Genomic DNA, 19,828 nt, shown 5'->3' on the forward strand with positions numbered 1-19,828 from the left:
TGATCCAGCGAACAGTCTTAATTAAGAATTTAAACGTTGTTATAAAAAAAGAAACGTGTAGGCTCTCAAATAGGTAGGCGTCAAATCTTACTATGCAGCTATCCCTTCTGTTGCGTAAATCAAAGTCAATACAGTGCATATAGTATAGTGCTGAAACCAAACTCGACCTTTGTCTCTCTTTTATAACGGGAATAACGGGAAGCCGCCTCCTTATATCAAAAAGAGAAAAAGTCCTAGGATCGAGGTTGGTGCTGAAACATGTACGTACGAAAAAATACTTTACAAAGTTTTGTTTTTCTCCCCAAGCCTTTCTAAGAAGGATTTTTCTCGTGCATACATTTTTGCGGTTAAAACAAGCCATATTTTTTCAGTATATATTTTTTTCCGAACAACAATTTAGTAATAATAATAAGTAATATTTATTACTTATTTATGCCCCATTGTAGTAGAATGTAAATCGATTGTTACGTGCACGCGACCATAAAGTTGTTGTCGCGACCATAAAGTTGCACATCTCTTATGTCACTCTGTTGTACGTTGCCATTAAAGCCATAATGGTACAACTTTTATGCGGCTATTTTTTCACCAAAAATCACTTAAATATTCGAATTTCTTAAAACTTAACAAATACTTACAAATGGCAATTAATTAAGTATTAGTAATTGACCCTTGTCTGAAAACGAGGCCCATTAGTTATTATTGCAAAAAAAACTGCGAAAGATGCATTATCAATGCTTCAAAATAAAAACTTATCGCCCTAAGCAGCAAAATATTAAAAAATATTAAAATCCAGGATTAATTTTTTTAATTTGCTTTAAACATTCCAGCAATTTAACAGAATTTTTTTGGAGTAAATTTCAGAATAACTAACAACAGTATCAATTTTTTCTAATCCAGTGTTTGGCAATCGTTTTCAAGTCACTTCTGTTGGAAAAACTAAAAAGCTATTTTTTTAGCATTCAAAAAATTAAAATTTTTATATATTTATGAAAAAACAATTCACAAAACCTAGAAAAAGGTAAATAAACAATAGATTGAGGAATATCACGTGTAAATTAAGTAAAAAAGCCATAAATAGGGGCAAAGTTTGCAAAACTCCAGGGCTTTTCCAGGACTTTCGTCGCTTTTTTGGTCCAGAAAAGTTTGCACTGGTTACATAATAACATATGTGAAATGTTGTGAAAACATAATAACATTTTCTTTTTCTTGATTTATCTTGCACAGTTTTTAAATATTACAAAACACAATGTGCAAATATAAATTCCAATAAATTTAAACTTAAAGGGAAATATAACAGTGAAAACAACAAGCTTTTTAATATCCACACTATATCTACAAAAGTGTGGCCTCTTTCAGAAAAATTGCAACAGATAAACATACAAAAAAAGAAATATAAAATTATCTATAGATTAAAATAAACAAAAAAAGGATATAAACTAAACTAAACGTTGCAAATGCTATATACATAATTTCTTCTTTGACCATACGGAACGTGCAATTCATAGAAAAAAATTAAAATTTGATCAACAGAAACTTGTTCATAAGTTGTTCAAATGTTCAGAATAAGCATTTAATGAAAAGAGCAACATTAAATGAGCTAATTTATGAAGACATTGTAATGTTCCTATGGACCTCGAATTACTAGTTCAATAAGGTTATACCAGAAGGAATTGGTCAACAGAAGAAAGGTTTACAGTCAGCATTTATTTTCATCAACCATGCAAGATTAAGGAGGCATATAAATATCGCCTGGGTCTGTTTTTTATATGTACAAAATATACACTACAAATAACATTTTATACTATCAGGTTCCATTCTAAAGGTTTGATATATACAAAGGATAAAAGGTTAATAATAACATAAATCGCCCTTTTATCGGTTTATTTCACAAGGAAAATAATTCATGTGTGTTTCACATCAACAATTTACGTTTGTGTCTGTACGTGCTCTAACACAAAACTAGAAGTTTAATGAAAAATTTATATCCAATAAAATAAAAACCATGCATGCTTGTGGGAATCTGCCAATGTGAGTTGGGAATTTTTAGTTCAAATGTAGGCATTCACTTTGGCAATTTTTGAGTGCCAACATGAATAAGAAAAGTTAAAATGAAAATTACATTTAGTAACACACAGAGCAAATATAGATCTGTATTCACCAACTGTTATTGATTTCAGAACAATGAGGTTTTCTACTTTATTTCAAATTACTGCTGTTGAGTAGATTTCATCTTTAAAACCTGCCAAAGCTTGAAACCATCTTCCAAATCAGGATTCTCATAACGGAACCGAAAGTACTTTATATGTTCAGCAACTAAAGCTTGTTCAATTCCTACTAAGGCTTGGTTGGACAGTATTGATTCAAAATTTTCGTTATCACATGCATCAGCTTTCGATTTGCATAATTTCCATAACTCATAGCCTCGTTCTAAGGCCTCATTGTAAAAGCGATAATTAAAATACGAACACTGTTCTGCTGTGAGCTTACGTTCAACTGCTTCAACTCCTTGTTTAGCTAGTGTTGCTTCAAAGGAATCATATACTTGCGATGAGTCCATGTCATGCTCTGTCCGGGATGATTCATCATCATTACAAATGTCAATTTCATTTGTTGGTGATGAATCGCTTTGACTATTTAACAAGCTTGGCTGCTGCATATGTATCATATGTGAAATCACATCTGAGGGTGTGTTTGCCACAGACGAAGTTCGAACTGCATAATGATTAAGAGAAACAGACGAGGAACGTTGGCTTTGTGACATTGAACGGTTTCTCGTAACTTGCAAGATATCTAATTCTGGATGCTTGTTGACAAACAACTTCAGCCATTTTCTCGTGTTTAAAGGATTGTCGAAAGGTCTTCCTTGTTCCTTAGCCAACTCTTCAGCTCTTGTTAAAATTCCTTTAAGCAATGTAGGCTTATCTAAATTTGAATTTTCTCTTACAAATTCCACAATTTTAGCATCACTATCAGCTGATAAAGGAAATGTTCCTGCAGTCTCTAAATGCTGACGCTTCACTTTCATTGAAAGCCTGTCCAGCAAGGTTGTTCGAGGGATTCCAAACTTTCTTGCAGCGTTTGTTGTAGTTAATTCTCCACCTAAAACAGAGTCCATGGCAGAAGCCATGGTTTCCAGCGTCCATCTTACTCCTCTTGCTGGACTGTTGACACTGCTTAATCTGCGGGCTTTCTCTCCGTCTGTTGTTGTGTTTTCTTCGTCGTTATTCTGATCAGACGAATCGTCATTTTTGATTACAAAGATAGCATCATTTCCCTCACTGTCCTGATCTTGGCTAGCAAGTTTTGACATAGAAGACTGAGCCATAGACGGTATAAGAATTTTGTTGCATGCTTGCTCCACGTTTTGTAAAATAGATGCAGGATCTGACTCAACATCGTCAAAAACTTCGCCATTTGAACCAACATCGCAGTCAGTGTCGTCCGCCATGATTGTATTTTGAACAAATAAAAGATCCCGTCAAAAAAGAGTGTACGTCACTCGTTTAACCAGAAAAAGGCCACGCCGTAGACTAACCTCGTCCCCGGGACTGTTAGCTTCGAGGGGCTGGTGAAAAAAGGGTATGAGCAGACGTAAATATGTTCTTGTCATCCTTGTTATTTACAACATAAGGTTGTGTTTTGTTCTAGCCACTTCTACAATCCCAGGACATAAATTATTGCAAAAAAGGCAGAATTGTAAAGCTCGTAACCACAAGCAAATGAAGTAACTCGCACTCCGAACTTGTCAAATTTCACTTCTCAAAATACGCCACAGCGGATAAGGACTTCGGATCTTAAATAACTTAGATCTGAAATTTCAAAGAGCGCTAATTTTTGCTGACGTCAGCACGGCTATATCTCTCGATTTTCCGCACCATATCGAGTCGTGGAGCAGATATATGGAGACTCTAACGCATGTTTGACGTTGGTTACTCGTCCTACACCCTGTCAAAGTAAAACTGTTGCAGCCTGACAGAATGTGATGCCGTTCGGCTATTTCAAGAAAAGCCAAAAACGGCGTTTCGCAGTAATATTATGTACGGAAATGTAGTTGCGTCTAGCACGGCCTAGACGCCCAATAAGTGACTAGTATGGGTGCCATTAGACGACGCAGTCGCGCCTTGTAGCATTTTTAAAATTCACTTAACTGGGTTATAACTAATTACACCGTGACGTAATGTTTTGATTTTGCATCGAGAACAATAGACATGCGCACGCATATGCACAAGCAAAAATTATAAACAACAGACCGCAAAGATCGACGCAAGAAATGTTGAAGTCTGTTTTTAAACAGAAAAAACATTTGAGAAAAAAACAATTCCAACGGATTTTACATTTTATTTCCATAAAATTCTATAAATTAGTCTATTACAAGCCTATGCGATTCTAAAGAATTTTTATCCTGACCAGGGGAAGGGACTGTAAAGTCACACGGCAAAGAAACAACACAATATTAACCCAATCTCGTCCCCGGGTCGTCTTGCATCGAAAAGTCATATGGACGTCATGTGGACAAAGTTTTAGGTGACTGCTGTTACTAGACAAGTAATTATAATGCCTGTCGCGCTTCTCAATAGGGAAATTTTATTTAAAAATTCTAGAGGCCCTGGGATTGAGGTTAGTTATCTTCTGGTCGATGAAAACACTAAAAAGCCCTAGAGGCGAGGTTGCCCGTGTCATTTTCAACAACTATGTCAACTTAGTTCCAAAGCCCTCAGACTCCCTAATAATTCCCGATATTATAAAGTCTATCGAACTGCACACAAAGTGTCTAATGATCAAACCTCGGCATTATTTATAAAATATTTTTAAAATTTTGGAAATTGAGCCTTGACGATTCTTATTGAAAGATTCAATTACTGCATTCAATCATTTTTGAATCGATATCGATCGAAACAGTGACAAAGTTCCCACTCATTTTGAAACTATTTTTTCAAGATCTTCAGAATTTCAGCCCTTTGATTTTTTAGATCTTAGGAAGAGTGGCCACTCTGTAGAAGTCTGGGTCAAATTTTAGGAGAAAACACTAAAAAAACTTATAAAAACTATCCCATATTTTAGAATATATTGCAAACATTTTAGGAGGAAAGAGTTACTAATAATTAGGACTTTCTTTTTATCACCTTTAAGGTGTTGCATATATTGTAGGGTGACCTTAATTTAAGGTTTTATCTACATTAGAGAAGTTGTATACACTAGATGTTGTATGTAAATATTAACTTAATGCATTCTCAATTGCTGCAACGTTTCTTTTTTGAAAACGGATTTAAAAATCTACCGCAAATAAAACAGAATAACAAAAATTTACTATTCAAAAAAAAAAGGATGTCAGCTTAAACAGAGAAAAGAATCTTTATTTTTGGAACAAATTCCAGGTTATTTAGGATTTTTTTAAAACAAGATTTAGGGTGTGGCTTTGATATTTTATCTAACAGAACAGAAAGTTGTTTCGTACGTTCCGAAAATACAATTGGGGTCAGGTTACGTTTAGGTTAAGCCTCACCAAATATCTCCATCGATGAGTAAGGTGGATTTTTTATTCCGCTAAATAATCAAGTTCAAAATGTCGGCCATCGCTTCACAAAAACAACAATAACTCTACTTCTACCACACTTTATTTCTTTCCTTCGTATATCATTTTAAATATTGAATCTTATCACTATTGATTATCACTATTTCACGTCTTCGAATTAAATCTATATCCAATACCACACACTCATTCTACTGCGGACGATACTTCTTCCCTTCCCTCCACGTTACGATAAAACTATCAATAAACAACATCGTCAGAACAATCCACAGCGGTATACAAATAAACAGATACGACGCATTCGTGAAACCGTCAAGTTTTAGACACAGAAGCATCATAAAGATTATCTTCAACACGAACATACCTATTAGTATAAATTTACGTCGTTTTAAGACGTTAAAATCATCCATCACTGTCGGAGGATCCCCCCGTCGATAATCGTATAAAAGTGTCACGACGATATAAACGACGGTTACGACATCAAGTATCCACATAGGCACGAAGACCACCAACCAAAACCAGTTTATTGTTCTGTCGAGTTTCAAAACGACGAATAACAGAAAAAATGACGTTAAAATCCACAGAAACGTAACTCTTCCAACAAGAGCCATGACTTTAAACGCAATAAAACCGAACTAGATATTTAATAAAAGTTACGCAACGCTTTTGATGACGTTTAAAACAAGTTCAATTTAATTTTCCGTGCTTTTAATGGATTCGAATAATGAATCGATATATCGTTGCTGTTCGGAGAATTTATCATACGTAAACGAAACCGCCGGCGTCCGTGTGATTGTCGTATAAGCAGGTAGTATCAATCTGAAAAGACAAAGACGATTTATAAATTAGTTGCTGGGGATGTCAAAAGTTTTTTAATACTGCGTTTACACTTAAGCACTTAAGGATTCAAACGAAAAGTTTGAAAACGAAAATTTTTTATCCGTTTTTATCTGTTCAAATTAATACTGCGTTTACACTTCCGCAAATTTATTCATGAGTCAAGTTAATAAACATGGAGATCTATACGGACTGCGTTTACATTAATTTATACGGATGTAGCATGAAAACGGTAAAAAAAACCCGGAAAGTTTTCGTTTAGATTGAATCCATATAAGTGCTTAAGCGTAAATTATGATTTAAGTAATTATTACGGATTTAAACTTTTTTTTCGGAAACTTTTCCAATTTTATTTTTTATCAATTTCATGCTGAATCCGCATAAATTTGCAAAATTTAGTGTAAACAGAATCTATATATATTTTTATTTTTAGTAACTTGACTCACGAATCCATGTTAATTTTTTCAAGTGTAAACGCAGTGTTAAGTACAAGTTTCACCGACATAAATGAATTTATCTTAACTGAATCAACTATTTTCAAAAATTCTGCAAGAAAGCTTTTTCGCATAACTAAAATTCATTTATTGTAGAACCTCTGAATTCTCAGCATTCGAACAAATTAATTCAAATTTTGGAAAATTGAAGTCGTCTTCAAAATTATATTCCGCTAAATGAAGCATTTAGAACCACTTATCCGCAAATAAGAAATCATTAAATCATTTAATCATTTAATCATTAAATAAAGAAATATGGGAAATATCCTTATATTTCTTTTCTTTTTTGTTGCCGTTGTTGTTATTGTTGTTGTCAAAAATAATCACGGCACTAACAATCAGCCAATCAGCTTCAATATGCAACTAATTCAATTTTGCAGCTTAACTACGCTGATCGTGAAGTAACTAAAGATTGATCAAGACAAGATAAGTAAACTATGTGAGCCTTAAATTGAGCTTCCCTTGTTACGGCAAGGAAAGGCGGGTTGGAAAAAAATCCTAAAATTGGGTGGCGATTATTCAGTATTCTAGGGTGTGTAAGTCTCTTTGATTTTACTGATAAACTCGTGTATAAATAACTTCATTTCTTTCTACCTGATGTGATGCAAGTGTTCTTCCAGTAGAGCTGTCACTTCTTCCTGCAAAAATAGAGTTAAAAAGTCATACGTCATATAATGACGTCATACAAAGGGTTCCAGAAGCATCCGTTATGTGAAAATAACGACAAAGAAACAATCCGTTCGACGTCGAATTTTATGGTCATTATTTTTCATATATTCACGGTCGCACTCTTAGGAAAATGTCGCGTCAAAAAACGATGTCATTACGACCGACGTGGGGAGGGTGTCATGTATTTTATACAACTTTAATTATACAACGCACACATCACCACTGGAACAAATGATCTTGTACACAAATCACCTTCTATAACAGTATTTAATTCAACATTTTCTGTAAAAAAAATGATGTACATACTTTTCTGTACGTAGTTCCAACGTCTTCTCTTAACTTCCACACAACATTCGCAGATGACAAAGATGGCGAAACTTCAACCTGAAATTGTGAAGGTATTAACTTAGTTACGTGCCATTTTGCTTGATCACGCATTTACCTGTTGTTGTACGGTTTCTTATAAAAAACAGAAGCAATGTTGATTCATGGCCTTTGTGAAATGCGCGCACGGTTACGGTAACGCAACTTGTACGTTGGCAATCTACACGAAATAACGTGTACGTTTCGACACGAAATAACGTGTGCGCTGGTACACGAAATAACGTGCACGTTGGGACACGAAATAACGTGTACGTTTCGACACGAAATAACGTAACTTTGGGACACAAAATAACGTGAGCGTTGGGACACAAAATAACGTGCACGTCGGGACATGAAATAACATACACATCCTCTAATATTGAAATTTTAAGTTCACTCATCTTTGCCACTGATGATTAAACTATTTTGTAGCAACAATTTTGACATACCAATATTAAATGTCCAATACACAGCGCTGATACTGAACTCGTGCATAAACAAGACTTCTTCTCTTTTGCTAATTTTGCGAAAATAATGGTTATGTAATAAATCAAAGTTGAAGTCATTCGTTAAGGATAAATATCCTTAAATTAGCGTGCACAGCAACGTGTTTGCGTAGCATGTAGTCATGTAGCACGCACGGAACTTTGCGTGAATAAAATCTTAATTCACGAAGCTGTGTTGATATTATTTTCATTTTCATTAGACCGCACAGTTAATTACCTTAAGGAAAGAAATTTTCGTAAGAAGGATTTTTCGCGAAAGAAATTTTTACGAAAAGAAATTTTCGCAATTTTCGACCTATTTTGCGAAATAAATTCCGCGAAATTTAGCAATAACTCTGGAGAAAAAATCTAAATATACAAAAATGTCTTCTAATTTTCACCAAAAACATATTTCAGAGTAAGAGTGACAGCTTCAACAAATAAGAACAAGTTACCTTCACGATTTCAATATCACAATTTTGAATTTCTTGTGCGATTTCATTCGATGTCAGCAAGTCCTCCAGTCCTGACTGCACAATCTCAGCATAAGCTGCTTGTTTTGGACTGTCTTCTGACGAGTGTTCAAACTTGTTTTTATCACCAAAGGTAAAGTGACTGAGGAGTTTGCCTTCTACAAGAGTTGCACCTGCACAGAAATCAAAATTCGTATCATTATGGTTACAAATGTTGCAGATCAAGCTCTATTCAATGCAGACCTAATTGGAGATTTTAAAAATGGAATAGAATGCACAGTTCTACCAGTCATACCAGTCAACAAAAGGTTAATATCTTCCATTCTAAAGGCTGAATTCATCCAGTACTTTATCAAAAGACCATCTGTAAATCTTGTTAGTGTTAGATGAACAAGAACAAAGAAGAGCAAGCATGCTTTAGTGCGATTAGGCCTTTGCAAAGTTACATTATTGCTGATCAATGAACATGCGAATGAAATGAGATCATGAACACTCACCTTTTTTGTATTGATACCCAACTGAACCTTTTCCACCACTGTACAAAGAAAAAATGATATATACAGAACATGAAAGAATTTGAGATATGGTAGTTGATAGGTTGATCATTAAATAACATTACCAATACGCTACAATCATATTATGAGCAATTAAAAACAGTCAGAGTAGAGTATCCACCCAACAATAACTCCGATTTTTTGACATTTCCTGTATTCTCCTCATTTTCCAGTTATTCTGTGCCATACAGAAATTTTAATAGATATCGGATAACACTGAATTTTTTTTTGATTTTTTTGACTTTAAGTAAAATAATGCTCATTTTAAACTGTTTAATATTTTGAAAATAAGATAATAGTACTGACTAATATTTGAGTCAAATATTCCTGACATTTTCTTGACATATGACAGAAATTCCTAAATTTAACGAAATTGTAAAAATTGGACACTTTTGCACTTAATGTTATGCTCTAACTCCACATACCCTACTTTTTGCTTCTTTACATCTAATGCATACTTGTACTTTTTGTTTACAATTACTGTTGAGCTGAGAGGTCTAAAAAATAAAAGAAAAACTAACTTTTTAAAGCTCTTCCTTCCCTCTTCGCAAGTAGAAACTATACATTCACTCGAATCATGGAATCATGCTACAACAGTTGTCTGATTAATGTACTTTAAAACTTAAGTGCGAAGCCCAAAAGTGCTAAACATATAGTAACATTTACACACATGGGTACAGACTGTCATAGCTTGTGCATGACACAACCATTATGCACAAAGATATAACTTAACTTTTTAAAGTGCTTAAGCTACATTATTTGAATAAATCTATACATTGCAGTGAATGAGATTAATTTCCCATATGATGACACCTTTCAGACACTGTTTCCTTAAAATATTTTATCATACACAAATCGGTAAAATTTTAAAAAGAAACGGTTACCTGAATTGGTTTTTCAAATAACTTTGTTGCAACCTTGTTAGTGTTTTAAGCATTTCTATTCGTATTAATAGCAAGTTTTCAAAAATATAGGCAAACACAAAACAATAACAGTTAAACCTATGGTTGAACAAAACAAATAATGTCTTGATTCACCTGATGCTGACCTGTTTGCTAAACTTTTTAAAAGACTTTCCTTAACAAAACAATGTATACAGCTTATTAGGACTACATAATCCATCAGAAAATAAATTTTTGACTAGCAGTTCAAGCAAGAAGAGAATAACAAAAACAGACTGAAGTTAAAATTTGCTGACAAACAGTTTTACAAGACTTGTATACGATCTCATTATTGTATATGTGTACAAGTTGTGACTACAAAAATTTGATAAATATTAACATCACTTGTTAACATGTATTTATTGTCATATAGAACAAAGAGTAAGACAATATCACTGACCCCGTAAATATAGCTAAGAAGGTGTTGGGTTATACAAGAAAGATTGCATATGAGTATTGGATGAAAGTATTATTGAGCAAGGAAGAATATTAGAAAGCAAGATAAGCTGTTGGATTCCATCAAAAAGATTATAGACTATCAAAACAAAAGATTACTGAGGAAAAAGAATATTAGAAAGTCTTATAGAAGACAAAAGGTTAGTGGTTTTAATAATTATCATCACTAATCATTCAAAAGAAACCATTTAAAAACATTTCCAACAACTAAAACATTTACACTGTTACCTAACAACATATACTTTTGTTTTGATGTCACATTCGGAGGAAATGAGAAATTATCTGGAAAACACATCAGTCGTGAAACTTCATCAGGTGTAAAAAATCGTAACTGCAGTCTAGATAGTATTTCATACTTTGCGTCATTTGATTCAGCTTCTTTGAAGTTTTCGCTTGCTTCTCTCAATGTATTGCTTGACTGATGGGTCAGTATAGAACCTGTGCCTTGGTAATACTTTGTGTATGCTTTGGTAAAACAACACGATTGAATGGAGTCTGTGTGAACTATATCAAGAACAGGAAAATATCGTAACAATACTTCTTTCTTCACCAAGAAATCATCTGATTTATATTTAAATAAAAAGTCTGATAATTTCCTCTGCTTAAAAGTATTCAAAACTGACTCTGTATGTTTACAAACACAATTTTCATGATCCAGACTTTGTTCTTTACAAGGAATCCTTTTTCGATCGATTGTTTCAGTAGAATATTGAAGAGGGAACTGTGTACATGAAAAAGTAAAACTTTTTGGTTGCTGCTTAGCTATTAAAAAATAACGTGTTCGTGAATTAGGAATTCCAAAATCAGTGGGTGACAGTAAAAACTCCTGCACAAGAAAATTTCGAGACTTTAATACTGCTACAAATTCGTTTCGTGTATTTGAACATTCAAATCCCTTGACGTTTTCCAATAAAATATAAGTGGGAGGAGTTTTCATTTTGGATAATATAGTAAGTATATTGAGGAAACTTTTCGAACGTGGATCATTAGAGTGCTCTTGTTTACCCTGTCGTGTAAACGGCTGACATGGAGGTGACATAGTCCAGAGATCAGCATTCAGCTTTTCGAGATCTGCAATTGTAACAGCTTCGATATTATTCTGTGAAACTTTTGTATTTGGGAAATTGTGTTTATAAACAGCATTGGCAGTTGTATTAATTTCATAGGCTGAAACGACATCGGCGTCTATGCCAGCATATTGTAATGCATAATGCATTCCACCAATGCCACTGTAAAACTCCACTACATTAATTCGAACCATGTTTGATTTATTCTAACTCTTGTAAAAATATAAAAACAGTGAAAATAGAACAATGGATGAAAACACAGTTTTGCTAAAAACATGTAAGTCAAAAACAGAGAAGTTCAAAATTGGAAAAAAAATGTTTGCTTTTGCTGTGTGAAAATTGTAAGAATATCTCAAATATATTTTGTAAGTTTTAAACCTATAGCATAATATTTAAGCATAACAATGTTTCTATATACTTTTACAAAAAAAAAAAATAATTAATTTTTTATGCCAATTTGAAAATTTGTTTTTTGTTAAGATCCTGTCTAATTCACACTGTTGCTTTGCTGTACCAGGAAATTATCAAAATATTTCTATGTAATGATATTGTAATTAATTAACAATACAAGCTTAAAAATTTTGGTTGCATAATGCTAAAAGATATGCTTAATGCAATTTCTGTGGTATTTTGTATTATTTTCTTCCTGTAGTGATTGGCTTAAATTTGCATATCCTCATAAGTTGGTGAACTCAAAAAATTGCACTGAAAAAACCATAAGACCCTTTGACTTGTGAGTTACTACAAAAAAAGGATGCTGAATATAAAAGAAACTTGAAAATCAAAACATGACTTTGCAAAATATTAGATCTGCCTGCTTTTTTGTTAGGTTCAGGTTGACCAACATTACTAAATTCTCATGCACAACACCAAAAATAGGGTATATAAACTGATAACGAATGCTGTCTTGCATTTATGTTGTCTTTTATGTGAATCCTTTTATTGTGCTACATTTAAAAGTAACTCCCACGTAACATGAATATTAAACATTAGTAAATAGCTGGCATGTATTATATTTCAAGGCAGTTTTAATGTGTATATATTTTACATTTTTATACAAAATGATATTCTAAACAATAAATCTCTTCCATATTTTCAATATTTCGTTTATGCAAACTATTACATATTTTTACCTATTTATAAATTAACACCAAAAAATTTTGTCAACAATGTTAAACGGTATATAAAATATTAATATACAATTTCAAAGGTTAAAAACACCACTAGAATTTAAGTATATCATCTGCATCATAATATTCTTTATCAGTGATGTACCACAAGGATTTAGACACAAATACTGGCACTCAAAAATAGTTTAACCCAAAAAATATTTCTTTATTATGATGTCTATGGTAATAAAAATGGTAAAAGGTAAAAGGATTAGATACAAAGCTTTGCAGCAGCATTTTATTACAAATTTACTCAGGTAAATATATATTATACTAAGTAGAGATTTTTGCCATACTGTGAAAGGCTCAAATAGCCTTTACATTACTGCATTTTCTCTCTGGTATCCAGTATTCAAAAAAACTTTAGATACTTTGGCGTATATGTAATACCAAAATCAAATATTTACAAGCTTGTATGAACCTGCCAGTCTTATTCTTATTAAGTGTAAATACTAACATCAGAAATTTTCAAGTCTTCAAGCATTTTACTTTCTTTAATGAATTCATGATAAACAAGAAAATTAGCAATATTATATTATCAACTACATTAATGTCGCAAATTGTAAAGAAAGTTTTTCTCACATTAATGTTAATTTATAATTGATAAAGTTGAAAGATTTTTTTTGAAGGCAAAACTTTCTGACAAAAAATATACATAATTCTATTTGATTTTTGTACAAACAGAAAACAACTTAGAATTTCTTCTCTTAGCACCACTCTACAATCCTATTACTGAACCAAATGGAAGATTCCCATCTGTATCTTTAATCATTTGATCAGCCCCTGATTTCAATAACAATTTAACAATATCTTCATGCTCACAAGTAGCTGCATAGTGTAACGGTGTCTGTCCATCTTCGTCTTGCAGGTTTACATCACACCCAACATCTATCAAGTACTGGACTATGTTAATATGACCTCGATCAACAGCCCAATGCAACGGTGATAAATAATTATCGTCTCTAGCATGAATTAATTTTTTGTTGTTTTTTATTAAATGCGATATTTGATCTAAGTCACCAAATTTGCACCAATCAAATACAGTTTTATCTTTGTCTGGTATTTCTTTCTCATCTTCATAAGCCATTGTGCTAACACTAACACCCATGCCACTAGGTTTATCATTTTGTGTCTCTGTCACTGTGGTTTCATCCCATTCTGGGTCAAAGTTTTTCACTAAACATATATACTGCCTTTGTGCTTCCTCTCTTGAAAGGTTGGAAAATGATTTCCAGCTTTTCCATTTTGCTGCAGCAGTAAAGTCCCAGAAATATGGTTTGTCAATATTGCAAACACCTTCATTGGCTTGTTTATATAAACCATACAGTCGCAACATGTCATCCTCAGATACATTTTTTAAAGTCCTTGCATGATTAGATGCATTTTTGAATATATCTTCTGTTTCCATTACATTTGATCAACAAATTAAAAAAAGTTTTGCTAAGAAAAAAAAACATGTATATACAGTGAACATGCTGCAACAGAAATCTATGGAAGATTTATGGCAATGTTTTCTTGATCTCTTTTGATCTCTTGACAAACATTTTGGTAACCTTAAATATCTGATATGGCTGTTTCTTACATTTTTCAAAATTTTGTTAAAAATTGAGTTTACCATTCAGATTGAGATTGCCAAAAGGGACCACCCACCACCATCTTCCTAATAGTCCAATTAAAAAAAATGTTTGTAAAGGAGATAATAAGTTTTAAAATACAAATATATTATATACCAAAATTTCGTATTTTTTAAAATATGAAATTTGTCTTTCATGTTTTAAAACATAGAAATTAGATTTTCGTAAACAACAAGTTTGCATGTTTATTTTTCTCATAATTTATTTCTTTTTTTACAACATTTAAATTGTGATTTTTTAATTCCATTGCCTGGCCAATTTTATTGTTTGTAAGAAGTATTAAACATAGATAGATGATATTCTACATAGCTAGCCTCACAAATATCGAGGGGTCTATTATTTCCAGGAGGGCCTTAGCTTAGATGGAGAGTCCTGGAGTAATCAATACTCATTTTGAGCTATGTAGACACAATTAGGGCCCACGCTCTACTAGACAACTCCCAGCAACATCCAACAGCCAACACAGTGTGCCATCTCCCCAATTTCCCTCACATGGGTTTGGTTAACCTGGGGCTATGGTAACATTCACTGGCCCATGTTGAATCGCTGTCAAGAGGAATCGAATATATGGTAAAAAAAGAAACTTTTAGTAACTGGCCTTTGATGAAAGCCTATAAACACCTAGATATGAAAAGAAAGATTTGTTTGCTAAGAATATATCTGGATGTTTTTACCATTTCAAAAAGAAAAAATTCATGTGACACAAACACTTGCCTCCAGCCGCTTGAAATGATTTTGCTTTTTACAATTATTCATAACAACCACATATATATTTTCTGTTTTATTATTTCACATAACACAAACAGGAGATTTTCTTTATAATTACCCTCTCGATTTAAAATCCCTCCCAAATCACCACCTGCCCTAAATATTATTTGTCAACATGGTAACAGTCTTGGAGTTTCTTTTCAATGTAGCATTCCTTTAAATATTTTGATGAATTTAGCAAAAAAGTTTTTTTCAAACATTTCCATTTACTTTGGATCTAATAGCTTATAGCCTAAAATTTACGGCGTGGCTAAAGAACCAATACTGCCATTTTAGTTAAAGAACCAGTACAATCTCTTTAACTAAAGAACCGGTAAAAATTTATAGTTATATAGTGATTTATATATTTATTCATTTATAGTGATTCCAGTTTGCCTACAAAATTGTGGAAGGTTGTTGTGGTCTTTTTTACTACTCAATTTAGCTTGACAGAAATATTTTTCTTGTATTGTGGAGGTGATTTAGGATTGAAAAGATGTATAAAGGCGGTGCAAGAGAGTAAATCCTGATCTTAATTATTATGAGTTAAATCTTGTGGATCAGAAATGAGAACTTCATCATCATGAGTGTTTTTTAGTAAGATTTTAGTAAAGTGTTGTCTCTTTTATTTTTGTTTCCAATACTTAACGGTGTCTGTCCATCTTCGTCTTGCAGGTTTACATCACACCCAACATCTATCAAGTACTGGACTATGTTAATATGACCTCGATCAACAGCCCAATGCAACGGTGATAAATAATTATCGTCTCTAGCATGAATTAATTTTTTGTTGTTTTTTATTAAATGCGATATTTGATCTAAGTCACCAAATTTGCACCAATCAAATACAGTTTTATCTTTGTCTGGTATTTCTTTCTCATCTTCATAAGCCATTGTGCTAACACTAACACCCATGCCACTAGGTTTATCATTTTGTGTCTCTGTCACTGTGGTTTCATCCCATTCTGGGTCAAAGTTTTTCACTAAACATATATACTGCCTTTGTGCTTCCTCTCTTGAAAGGTTGGAAAATGATTTCCAGCTTTTCCATTTTGCTGCAGCAGTAAAGTCCCAGAAATATGGTTTGTCAATATTGCAAACACCTTCATTGGCTTGTTTATATAAACCATACAGTCGCAACATGTCATCCTCAGATACATTTTTTAAAGTCCTTGCATGATTAGATGCATTTTTGAATATATCTTCTGTTTCCATTACATTTGATCAACAAATTAAAAAAAGTTTTGCTAAGAAAAAAAAACATGTATATACAGTGAACATGCTGCAACAGAAATCTATGGAAGATTTATGGCAATGTTTTCTTGATCTCTTTTGATCTCTTGACAAACATTTTGGTAACCTTAAATATCTGATATGGCTGTTTCTTACATTTTTCAAAATTTTGTTAAAAATTGAGTTTACCATTCAGATTGAGATTGCCAAAAGGGACCACCCACCACCATCTTCCTAATAGTCCAATTAAAAAAAATGTTTGTAAAGGAGATAATAAGTTTTAAAATACAAATATATTATATACCAAAATTTCGTATTTTTTAAAATATGAAATTTGTCTTTCATGTTTTAAAACATAGAAATTAGATTTTCGTAAACAACAAGTTTGCATGTTTATTTTTCTCATAATTTATTTCTTTTTTTACAACATTTAAATTGTGATTTTTTAATTCCATTGCCTGGCCAATTTTATTGTTTGTAAGAAGTATTAAACATAGATAGATGATATTCTACATAGCTAGCCTCACAAATATCGAGGGGTCTATTATTTCCAGGAGGGCCTTAGCTTAGATGGAGAGTCCTGGAGTAATCAATACTCATTTTGAGCTATGTAGACACAATTAGGGCCCACGCTCTACTAGACAACTCCCAGCAACATCCAACAGCCAACACAGTGTGCCATCTCCCCAATTTCCCTCACATGGGTTTGGTTAACCTGGGGCTATGGTAACATTCACTGGCCCATGTTGAATCGCTGTCAAGAGGAATCGAATATATGGTAAAAAAAGAAACTTTTAGTAACTGGCCTTTGATGAAAGCCTATAAACACCTAGATATGAAAAGAAAGATTTGTTTGCTAAGAATATATCTGGATGTTTTTACCATTTCAAAAAGAAAAAATTCATGTGACACAAACACTTGCCTCCAGCCGCTTGAAATGATTTTGCTTTTTACAATTATTCATAACAACCACATATATATTTTCTGTTTTATTATTTCACATAACACAAACAGGAGATTTTCTTTATAATTACCCTCTCGATTTAAAATCCCTCCCAAATCACCACCTGCCCTAAATATTATTTGTCAACATGGTAACAGTCTTGGAGTTTCTTTTCAATGTAGCATTCCTTTAAATATTTTGATGAATTTAGCAAAAAAGTTTTTTTCAAACATTTCCATTTACTTTGGATCTAATAGCTTATAGCCTAAAATTTACGGAGTGGCTAAAGAACCAATACTGCCATTTTAGTTAAAGAACCAGTACAATCTCTTTAACTAAAGAACCGGTAAAAATTTATAGTTATATAGTGATTTATATATTTATTCATTTATAGTGATTCCAGTTTGCCTACAAAATTGTGGAAGGTTGTTGTGGTCTTTTTTACTACTCAATTTAGCTTGACAGAAATATTTTTCTTGTATTGTGGAGGTGATTTAGGATTGAAAAGATGTATAAAGGCGGTGCAAGAGAGTAAATCCTGATCTTAATTATTATGAGTTAAATCTTGTGGATCAGAAATGAGAACTTCATCATCATGAGTGTTTTTTAGTAAGATTTTAGTAAAGTGTTGTCTCTTTTATTTTTGTTTCCAATACTTCTCAAAAAAACTCAATCAAGATGGATAGTTTAGATGAAAAGAACGGTTTTAGTTAGTCTGGTAGCGAGCTAAGGCGTTCCTTTTATGCTGATGTTGCCATACATAATGTTGAATGTCTTGAGGTGGTATTAATCTCCTTAAGATGATGACAAATGGAAATGAAGTACAAGTCCTATTAACCTACCTTCCTGATGATGTACTTCTTAAGTTAATAGTTCTGTCCCAACTACCTCTCTATGTTTTAAGATAAACTGATTAGGAAGAAAGTTGCACACATGCTATTTACGCTATTACCCTATTTATGAACTAAGGTCAGGGCATCATTAAGTTAAATATCGCAGAAGTCGCTGGTGACATGCTTTGAAAATGCTTGTCACAGGCACAGTTCAATGCAAAGTAAAACTGTACAGGAGACTCAATTGTTAGAGTCTTCGCAGAACATATCTTCTCACAAAACCGAGGGTAGGACTGACTTATTGCCTGCTGTGTCGTGTTGGAGACAGAACTTCTGGACTTCTTTTAAATACGATATACAATTTTTTCGATTATTATTACTAAACATATTTGATTTCTCCTTCCCCTTTTAAAAAGATTTTTTTATATTCATTGAACATATTTTTTTTGGTATTACATCACGAGAACATTCGTCCAAAAGCTGTATTAAGGTAAGGACACCTAACCTCTCCCATGTTCTGGTTATATTTAACTTGCATTGGTGTGCACTCTTCTCGCAGTATTCTGTGACAATGAAGGTCGGACTGACTTGTGGCATGGTTCCAAATGGTCTTCCGTCTTTTGTTTGAGTCTCAGCATGAAGGAAAGGGGCCAACTTTAATGTTCTCTATACCTTACGTTCTTCATAATAACACCATTCATTTAAATTTCACAACAAAATTACGTCAGCAATTTTTTGCCAGCGCAACAATGATATCTTTGTATTTTACGTCGGCAATTACGTAGGCTGTGCTGAATGCTGACGCTAATTTTAAGGACTAATCATTGATACAAAGTTTTGATGCGAATTATACGAATTACATACCAAAATTTTGAGACAGTCCTTTAATAAAGATGCAAATACATTCAATTACTCAGTAGGCCTGCCAGACGACCACACTTTTCATATGTGTTATCACGCACCTCAAATTATGAAAACTGAATAATCATTCTCCTTAATTAAGGCAAGACGCGTGAAATTCATCATGCATCTAGGACAATCAAGGCGAGTAAAGTATCACTCAGCTGCTAAAATTTATATGACCAGGACTGAGCTTGTAAACATCTTGTTGCTGAAATAAATAATTCAACAAACGAAAAAAAAAAAAAAAAAAAGTAAAAAACAGTGCTTCAAAAACTCCACGCTGCGGCTCTCCTGAATGTCATAATTGCCCCAAAATCATAAGCTAGGCGTGCGATCAGTATCGCACGCCTTGCTGTGTTAGTGTAGGCATATGTACCACCACACGTGGGTGAAAATATTCATGACTAAGACTGCGCAGTAGCCTTTTTTTGTTAGGAAAGGACAAAGGTCTTCCTGTGGGGATGGGAAGTAGGGGTAGCTAGTCAACTTACACATTT

General features: G+C 33.1%; 5 protein-coding genes across 5 annotated transcripts; all 5 read right to left on the bottom strand.

The window, feature by feature from the left end:
* Positions 1–5,599: 5,599 nt before the first annotated feature.
* Positions 5,600–6,141, bottom strand: LOC130647661 (transmembrane protein 60-like). The gene has a single exon (XM_057453603.1). The coding sequence runs from the start codon at positions 6,139–6,141 to the stop codon at positions 5,722–5,724; it is 420 nt and encodes a 139-aa protein (XP_057309586.1). The 3' UTR covers positions 5,600–5,721.
* A 70-nt stretch (positions 6,142–6,211) lies between these two features.
* LOC130647660 (uncharacterized) lies at positions 6,212–10,448 on the bottom strand. The gene is made up of 7 exons (XM_057453602.1): positions 10,290–10,448; positions 9,831–9,902; positions 9,349–9,386; positions 8,834–9,024; positions 7,837–7,914; positions 7,456–7,499; positions 6,212–6,349 (listed from the first exon to the last, which is right to left on the bottom strand). Exons 1-7 carry the CDS (start codon positions 10,340–10,342, stop codon positions 6,223–6,225), a joined length of 603 nt encoding a protein of 200 aa, XP_057309585.1. The 5' UTR covers positions 10,343–10,448; the 3' UTR covers positions 6,212–6,222.
* A 130-nt stretch (positions 10,449–10,578) lies between these two features.
* On the bottom strand, positions 10,579–12,103 carry LOC130647657 (tRNA (cytosine(38)-C(5))-methyltransferase-like). Its single transcript, XM_057453598.1, has one exon. It carries the CDS (start codon positions 12,061–12,063, stop codon positions 10,969–10,971), a length of 1,095 nt encoding a protein of 364 aa, XP_057309581.1. The 5' UTR covers positions 12,064–12,103; the 3' UTR covers positions 10,579–10,968.
* A 759-nt stretch (positions 12,104–12,862) lies between these two features.
* Positions 12,863–14,858, bottom strand: LOC130647659 (acyl-CoA-binding domain-containing protein 6-like). Its single transcript, XM_057453601.1, has one exon. The coding sequence runs from the start codon at positions 14,444–14,446 to the stop codon at positions 13,757–13,759; it is 690 nt and encodes a 229-aa protein (XP_057309584.1). The 5' UTR covers positions 14,447–14,858; the 3' UTR covers positions 12,863–13,756.
* A 1,155-nt stretch (positions 14,859–16,013) lies between these two features.
* On the bottom strand, positions 16,014–16,634 carry LOC130648195 (acyl-CoA-binding domain-containing protein 6-like). Its single transcript, XM_057454233.1, has one exon. The coding sequence runs from the start codon at positions 16,632–16,634 to the stop codon at positions 16,014–16,016; it is 621 nt and encodes a 206-aa protein (XP_057310216.1).
* Positions 16,635–19,828: the final 3,194 nt, after the last annotated feature.

The sequence above is a fragment of the Hydractinia symbiolongicarpus genome, chromosome 6 (assembly GCF_029227915.1).
Source record: "Hydractinia symbiolongicarpus strain clone_291-10 chromosome 6, HSymV2.1, whole genome shotgun sequence".
In the NCBI taxonomy this organism is placed as follows: Eukaryota; Metazoa; Cnidaria; class Hydrozoa; order Anthoathecata; family Hydractiniidae; genus Hydractinia; species Hydractinia symbiolongicarpus.